We start from the raw sequence: 8,964 nt of genomic DNA on the forward strand, positions 1-8,964 counted from the left end.
AAGTACACATTGTTGATTATAAAAACAAAAGAAAACAAAACCGAAAACAAGGACAGAAACTGCGAAAGAAGAAGAAAAAAAGCACCTACCTGGGCCGGCTACCCAGGCCGGCGCTTCAGGTGTGTGGACTCTAGCGAACGCAGTTTCTTTTGCTCACCGTCCCATGGCCCTGCAGGCGGCCCACAATACGAACGGCCGCGATGCTCAGCCCAGGCTCGTCCAGCTGTAAGGGTTTCCGCCTTCCAGAACATTCAGGACGTCTCTCAAAGGAAGACGAACACTCGCGAGCAGAGCACGACGGCACCACCTCTGCGCACACATATACCACCGCCTCGGCGCCTCCTCCTCCTCCTCCAGGGAAAAGAGCCACCAGCCTGAGCCGCGCGAATCTTAATTTGCAGGAGCATCACCGGCGTTCGCCTCGGCCTCCCCAACGAGGGTACGATCCAATCTTTCCGCCCGAGTTTTTTACTTGAACCGCTGCTAATTCGTCCATGTTGATCTCTGTTTGTACCTGTATCCTGTCTCCTTTTCACCATTCTATCATCTTCTTGTTCTAGTAGGAAAAAAAAGGGTGTGTTACCTTCGTAGCAGATCAGTTCGTCATTGTGGGATTTTGTGCTTTCGGTTTTAGGGGCGTTGGGTTGGGGCTTTAGATCGGCGTTTGTGTCCTTTCATATTATTAAATTTTATATCTTTCGTGTTTTTGGTTCATGGAGTGGAGAGAATGAGGTTACATGTCTCGATTTGTGAAATTTCGCTGCTTCTCCTAGGAATATGACTCCGATAGATCGATCTCCCTTTCTGCAGGTGTAGGCTGCGATCTAGATCGTGTGACCAGCTGTAGCCGCCGATTCCAAGATGAGCGTGGTGGGATTTGATCTAGGCAACGAGAGCTGCATTGTGGGGGTGGCACGGCAGCGTGGCATAGACGTGGTTCTCAATGAGGAATCCAAACGGGAGACCCCTGCCATCGTCTGCTTTGGTGACAAGCAGCGCTTCATTGGCACTGCAGGCGCCGCCAACTCTACCATGAACCCCAAGAACTCCGTCTCGCAGGTCAAGCGCTTGCTCGGCCGCAAGTTCGCCGATCCTGAACTGCAGCGTGATCTGCAGTCCTTCCCTTTCCGTGTCTCGGAGGGCCCTGATGGGTTCCCCCTTGTCCACGCGCAGTATCTGGGGGAGGAGCGCTCGTTTACTCCCACGCAGCTGCTTGCCATGGTGCTGTCTAATTTGAAGACCATTGCTGAGGGTAACCTGAACTCCGCTGTTATCGACTGCTGCATTGGTATCCCAGTCTATTTTACTGACCTGCAGCGTAGGGCTGTTCTTGATGCCGCAACTATTGCCGGTCTCCGGCCGTTGCGCTTGTTCCATGAGACTACTGCTACCGCATTGGCATATGGCATCTACAAGACTGATCTCCCGGAGAATGACCAGTTGAACGTCGCCTTTGTTGATGTCGGGCATGCCAGCATGCAGGTAAGCATTGTCGGGTACAAGAAGGGGCAGCTCAAGATGTTGTCCCATGCATATGACCGGTCTCTTGGTGGAAGAGATTTCGATGAAGCCCTATTTAAGCACTTCGCGGCAAAATTTAAGGAGGAGTATAAGATTGATGTCTACCAGAATGCCCGCGCCTGCATTAGGCTGCGGGTGGCCTGTGAGAAGCTCAAGAAGATGCTCAGCGCCAATCCAGAGGCACCAATGAATATTGAGTGCTTGATGGATGAGAAGGATGTGCGAGGGTTCATTAAGAGGGATGAGTTTGAACAGATCAGCGCCCCGGTACTAGAGCGTGTGAAAGGGCCATTGGAGAAGGCCTTGGCAGAAGCTGGCTTGACCACCGAAAGTGTGCACTTTGTTGAGGTTGTTGGATCAGGTTCCCGTGTTCCTGCTATAATCAGGATTATCACTGAATTCTTTGGGAAGGAACCACGGAGAACTATGAATGCAAGTGAATGTGTTGCCCGTGGATGTGCTCTTCAGTGTGCTATACTTAGTCCCACATTCAAAGTCCGGGAGTTCCAGGTACTAACCTGTCTTCTTATTTGTCATCTTTGGTCAGTGTTGCCAAAGCAATATTATGTTCTAACTTTTTCACTGTTTATCCAAGAAGTTTATTTATTCTGCTTGCTGTTGTTCTTTTTGCATAACTAGAACAGATTTCTCAACATCTGCTTTCTTTAATTTATGTTGTCTTGAACTTCTGATATATGCTATTTGCGGTAGCTTTTTCATTCAACTTCTCTGTGTAGCTTGAACAGTTATATTGGCATGCTGCAGTTTAACCAGGATTAATTATTTAGGCTCACTTAGCCCAATGCGGTCTCCCACGTAATGCCTGTGTGCTTGACTGTATTGTAGAATATATATTTCTTTTAAAAAAGTTGAATTGGAATGGCAGCCGAGTAGTATCACATGAACTTTGATGTGGTGCTTTTCAGATTTGCAGCAGTAAACTAAATTAATCTTATTTTATATCTAGGTTGCTAGTTTCAAATGCCTTCTTTGACCACCTGTATATTTGCTAAAAGTACTTGTCGAATGGACACTCCTGATATCATCTAATGTCCTACCATGCTATGCTTCACATATTTAAGTCTTTGATATACACTGAGATTTCTGTTGTATCCTGTTATTTTCGAGATACAATACTGTCTGACATTAAATTCATTTTTGGAGAATGCACCTCTGTGAACCTTTATATCATTCATATTGTCTGGATATTCTGCAGGTAAATGAAGGTTTTCCCTTTTCAATTGCTTTATCATGGAAGCCAGATTCCCAGAACAATGAGCCCCAGCAAACAGTGGTATTCCCAAAGGGGAATCCGATCCCTAGCGTCAAAGCTTTGACCTTCTATAGGTCCAATACATTTGCCGTAGATGTACTGAATGTCCAGACAGATGATTTGCAAATAACAGAAAAAATTAGCACTTACACGGTACACAGCATCATAAACATTTGCTGAAATTATTCAATCCACGCTCATGTACTGGAGGTCCTGGTTGCTGATTTATTTGTTGTGCTGAACATTATGCAGATTGGCCCTTTTCAATCAAGCAAAGGCGAGAAGGCAAAACTGAGAGTGAAAGTTCGTCTCAACATTCATGGCATTGTCTCTCTTGAATCAGCGACGGTAAATTGCAATTCCAAACCCTCCCAGCTTCCTCTGGAAAAATATAGAGCTTCTCTCTAATGTTCTTGTATGTTTTCTCTTGTACACAGATGCTGGAGGAGGAGGAAGTGGAAGTTCCGGTTTCTGCTACAAGTGAAGTGGCAAAGGATGCTACTAAAATGGACACAGATGATGGAACTGATGTCAATATGCAGGATTCTAAAGTTCCTTCAGACACTGCCGAGGGTACTGATGGGGCGCAAGATTCTGAGGAAAAATCTGTTCCCATGGATACTGATGCCAAGGTATGGTCTGTTATCTCTGTTACCGATTAATTTTTGGATTGTTATCTGTAGAAGATGGTCTTTTGCTTGCAGCATGTTGTGAAGAGCTATTGCTATGCGTGTCTTATGTTGTGCCTACCCACGGGTTTGTATGCACTTCTCTCAAATTGTTGGGGTTAGGTAGCACTTCGGCATCGTTTTGGACTTGAGCGTAGTTTACCAGTTCAACTTTGTTTTGATTGGAAGTCGCCCATTTTTTAAATGCCGTAACAAATAACCATCATTTTTTGTGCTGGTTCAGAATGTTATTAGTGGTATTTTAAGACTTTTCTTACATAATTTACACCAAAAGAATCATGATTCCTTCTGATTCAGAATCTTATTAGTGGTATCTTAAGATGTTCAGTATATAATTTACACCAAAAGAATAATGAGACCAGTAATACGCTAATATGCATGTTATAATTTGGGGAAAGCACTGTCTTCAGTTTTTGGGTAAGACATTTAATATATGAAATTATCTTACTTCTTGTAGAGTCCATCAAAAAAGAAAGTTAAGAAAACCAATGTCCCAGTTGCGGAATTGGTGTATGGTGCAATGGGGCCTGATGAGTTGCAAAAGGCTGTTGAGAAAGAGTTTGAAATGGCTCTTCAAGACAGGGTGATGGAAGAAACCAAAGAGAAAAAGAATGCTGTGGAGGCTTATGTTTATGACATGCGTAACAAGGTATATTTGGCTGCATGTTTCCATGATGTTTTATCAACTCTTGTGCAATATGTGATACATGATGTTATCTCGTTTTTATTCAGCTTTATGAGAAGTACAATGACTTTGTCACGTCAGAGGACAAGGAATCATTGATGACTAAGCTCCAGGAGGTTGAGGACTGGCTGTACGAAGATGGTGAGGATGAGACGAAGGGAGTTTACCTTGCAAAACTGGAAGAACTTAAAAAGGCATGTCTTGTATACTATGCAGCATGGTCTAGAATGTGTTTCTGTATGCCGAGGTTCTGGATGTATGAACTTTCTTCTCCTGCAGGTTGGTGGCCCTATCGAGTTGCGCTACAAAGAATCTGAAGAAAGAGGGTCAGCTCTTGAACAACTGGGGTACTGCATCCGCAGTTTCAGGGAGGCTGCATTATCCAATGACCAAAAGTTTGATCATATTGACATTGTGGAGAAACAAAAGGTATTTACACTGACACTGAAAAGAGGATGATGACTGCTTGGTCATAGAAATGTTCATCATTAGCTTGTATTTTATAGTTGTCAAATTATTTTTAGTTAGCATTATTGTTATTGTGACCAGCCCTCTGGTGGATGAGAGATAAGAGGTAATCTGCTAACCTGTATCTGTTAACACACAGGTTGTTAATGAGTGCTCGGCAGCGGAGAATTGGCTACTTGAGAAGAAGCAGGAACAAGATGCTCTGCCAAAGCATGCTAATCCTGCCTTCCTTGTTTCTGAGGTTAAGAAGAAGGCTGAAGCACTTGACAGGTTTGTTGTGCTAACAACCTCCGCTGTGCTGTCTAATGTCTGGGATGACTATTCTAAAACCTTCTTTCCTGCAGATTCTGCAAACCGATCATGACAAAACCAAAGCCAGCGCCGAAGCCCCAGACCCCGCCTCCATCAGAAACCCCAGCACCAGAACCTCAAACGCCGGAGCAGCACCCAGACGGTGCCACCGAAGCCGGTGACCCGGCCAGTGAGGGAGGTGCTCAGGAGCAGCCCGCAGCGGAGGAAATGGACACCGACAAACCTGATGGTTCTACGGATCCTTCCTCGGCATAAGCATCTCACTGATCGACCGAGCTTTTGTCTCGGTTATTGGTTGCAATTGCATGTGTCTTGTAGCGCAGCAAGCATGTGGCACGGTTGTTTTACCTGTTTGTGGGGTTATGTATGTATCAGAACATCGATTGTCCTGTAGGGTTTTTAGGTGTCAATGTGTCGTTGTCAATGGATTTAGTTCTCTTGACGGCAGTTGGTTGAGTGATGCAGAAAGTGTGTCCCATTTCAAGTTTTGGTGCCCGTGACATTTTGCGAGTTTCCATTTTCATTGATGATTAGGCGCACTGACATGTCCTAACACAGTCTGCACAGCACGCTCTCCCAGTTCTTGAATTAGGGGGTGCACATTCCATCAAGGTGCAATGATCGACGTATCTTCAGGCTAACCCCACTGTTCTATAGGTTATCCCCATTCCTTAACCTAAGCTTGGAGAGTGGAGGTCTTACCACACAGCCCTAGGAGCTGCCGCAGTGGTTCAACCTTTTTATTCTTTGCCAGTGGTTCCACTCCATTCCATCTCCACTCTTTTTAACAGACCATTTCCACTCCTTCAGTAACCTTTATTTTTGCGGGCACACTCCTTTAGTAACCTTGTGCTATCTTAGTTTCTTTAACACTGCTCATTTCCCCCCTTCCTCTCGTGAGTAAACCACTAGGAACCCATCTTCTCAGATGATGTCGGTATTTGTGTCCATGGACCCGTTTGACCTAAAAACGCTTGTATATACTGCTTTGACTAGAAGGACCTTGCGCGTCTTGCCGCGCCATTCTTTGTTATTATCGTTTGCATGTTTGTTTCACATGTGAGATATTAGATCGATGATGTAGTTTTGGTCTATATTTATGCAAATAAAACCACTCCCAGCAGCAAATGTTACATCCGTTGGAAAAAAATAAAGTGAACTAAATTGTAAATGTGTATACAAAACTAAACTCTGATAACAAATATAGCGGACAAACAATATATACAACAAACACTAACTAAAAAAGAAATACCAAAGCTAACCAACTCCTGAAAACACGTATGCATAAAGTTCCAGACTAAAATAATTTGCTAAACCCCAGCAAAAACAATGTCCTTTTCTCATACTTCTTTTCAAAGGAAATGATGGTGTGACTGAACAGAGCATCAAACAAGACCCAAGCTCTTCAAGTAACCTCTTGGACAGAAAAGGGGAATATCTGTGATGTTGTTTTGTAATATTTGAGATTATAACTGAATCAAGGAGAAAGGCTTTGAAATGTAAACAAATCGGGAAAAGCAGGTTAGGAGAAATCTCAAAGGCTAGAGGTTAGGTGTACCCTAACCTCCATCAATACGTTATCAGAGCTCCATTCTCAACAATGCTATGAGATTAGGAGGCACAAACTGTTCCAAAGCTAATTGGCAGTAAAGAATACCAAGTTATATGATTAATTTATTTGCTAAAACTGAGAGATCGATGACACAAAGATCGTAAGACATGAGATACAAATTTATTAAACATTAACTTCCTTTCAATATAGATGGTTTATGTAATGCATACAGAAAAGATAGAACATAACGTTTTTGGCTTGAAAAGTATAACATGTGGCCACTGAGCGTTGTTGGGGCTTCATTTCTAAGTGTCTCGGTATTATTAGTTCACCATATTATAACATGGCCACACAACTTCAAAACATCATCCAACTTGAGATCAGAAGGGCTATAGATTAGGACCATGAGTGAGTGAGACAAATCTGATTGTAATAGTAGCATAAAAAATACCTTGAACCCTGAAATGGATATGATAAAAGTATCTACATGAACAACATTCTATGACATCTCACATAATTTCTTTATTAGAATACAATCTTTGTCTGAGGGGGAAATTTTGTCCTCTGAACTCTGAGCACCAGCTCGGTGGCAGGAGCAGTGGCGTCACTCCAATCTGTCCATAGTCCATACCCATAGTCTCACACGCAAACTATTGAGCGAATCACAGCACCCAACCAAGCGTAGTGGACACCGCACAAATTGACTAAACTGGGAAAACCAAGGACATCCTTCTTTGTCACGCAAAACCCCACCGATCTATTCCACATGCCATGCAACCACGCACCTGTAACCTGTTGCCAAACTTCGCAAGCGGCACGAAGCCCCGACATATGTGCCCAAACGAAACTAATAGTTCCCCGTCGACAGGTGGGCCAGCTAGCATGCATGAGACCTTCCGGAGGGAGAACAGCTCCCTATTTCTATGGAGCTCAGCTAAGAGCATCTTATAATGTCATCTACTCTCACAAACCAAAATATTTCACATGGAAGAGGGAACAAAATGATTTAAAAAAATTGTGCACTATGTACATAATCATTCGTCATCAGGCAATACAATACAACAACAAATCCTAACACACATACTCTCTACCTATATGCCAATAGTTGCACTGTGTGGGTTCCATATAAGTATTCCCCTAAGATCATTAAAGTTTTATAGAAATATCTTGTTTGATTATTTGACCAATCTAGGCTTTCTAGTGAGCATTTGAATAGCAATGCTGATATACATATGTCATCACAAATTGGTCATTCTTGATAGGTATGGCCTAATTATCCTAAAAAAAGTTACTGACAACCTTGAGATATTTAGACCAAACTAAGCGTGACCTACTGAAACATGAGGAATATATCTTAATGAAAACAGCCAAGCTTATGGAAGAGACTTGTGTAGCCAATAGCCATTATCATTATCTAGAATGGACACAACACGCAAGGAGGTAAACTGGACCAATGAAACATTCTGCTTGCCGCCAACAATAGAAGATTTTAAGACATGTTGGACACATGAAAAGATCCAAAAGAGATCTAGAGAATAACAATATATTTGTAGGTGAAATCAAACAAATGTGCATAGTTTGGGTGAAAAGATTAAGTGAACTTTAATAGAGACACTAATCCGGAAAATATGATAATAACCTTTGCAGGAATTTACATGGCTCCTATAGGATCAGTAACACCTACTACTTTGCAATTCGATCGATAGTACAACTAACAATATTGTACGATATTAACGGAACTTGACTGGAAGCCACAACCATCTTCATCATGCAAATATACCATATCTTGACAATCATAATGCAATATGAGCATCTAATACTTATCGGTGTGGTTCTAGTAAATCATGGTGGCTTACAGAAATACTAAACTACACGGGATAGACCAACAATTATAAAAAGGAAGCGAATTGTGGAGAAAAGGTGCAAATAATTTGGCGCAGAGAACAACTAATATTCTAAATATTTACTTCGTAACTGAAAATAAGACTAAGTGTATTTTAAATAGGGTATTAAAATGACATTTTAAAGCAGGTAATGCAATAACATACTTAACATCACAATTTGTATGAAGACCTTCTCTAGCCTCCTAGACATCCATACCAAAATACCACCTGGGCTGGGCTCCAGCTTTTGATAGCAAAATCTAGAAGATTTCTTTTTTTAGGATAGGATCACTCAGTAACTCACACACCTGCGGTACATATATGCTTTCATTAAAATAATTAGTAGCCTGGGAATTAACACAAGTTCAAGCGAGACAGCTAAATGTAAAATTACCGGTAGAATATTAACCTACTGCTGATTCAACATCAACAATATACTTCATATATAGTTTTTTTCTTTGGCCTCCACAGCATCCAAAGTCAGTTACAATCAAGCCATATAGATCAATTTTTAAATCGAGTTGTCTAATAAATTACTCAATTGACGTAAATCAATAAAGTAGAAACAGTTGCAACTATGT

At 42.1% G+C, this 8,964-nt stretch overlaps 1 protein-coding gene across 1 annotated transcript; it reads left to right on the forward strand.

The window, feature by feature from the left end:
• The first annotated feature begins 242 nt into the window (after window positions 1-242).
• Window positions 243-5,432, forward strand: LOC127294995 (heat shock 70 kDa protein 15). The gene is made up of 10 exons (XM_051324898.2): window positions 243-439; window positions 811-2,031; window positions 2,738-2,947; window positions 3,047-3,142; window positions 3,232-3,426; window positions 3,941-4,132; window positions 4,216-4,362; window positions 4,448-4,597; window positions 4,776-4,906; window positions 4,981-5,432. The coding sequence occupies exons 2-10, from the start codon at window positions 862-864 to the stop codon at window positions 5,201-5,203; spliced, it is 2,514 nt and encodes an 837-aa protein (XP_051180858.1). The 5' UTR covers window positions 243-439; window positions 811-861; the 3' UTR covers window positions 5,204-5,432.
• The last annotated feature ends 3,532 nt before the right edge of the window (window positions 5,433-8,964 follow it).

This window comes from Lolium perenne, chromosome 1 (genome assembly GCF_019359855.2).
Source record: "Lolium perenne isolate Kyuss_39 chromosome 1, Kyuss_2.0, whole genome shotgun sequence".
In the NCBI taxonomy this organism is placed as follows: domain Eukaryota; kingdom Viridiplantae; phylum Streptophyta; class Magnoliopsida; order Poales; family Poaceae; genus Lolium; species Lolium perenne.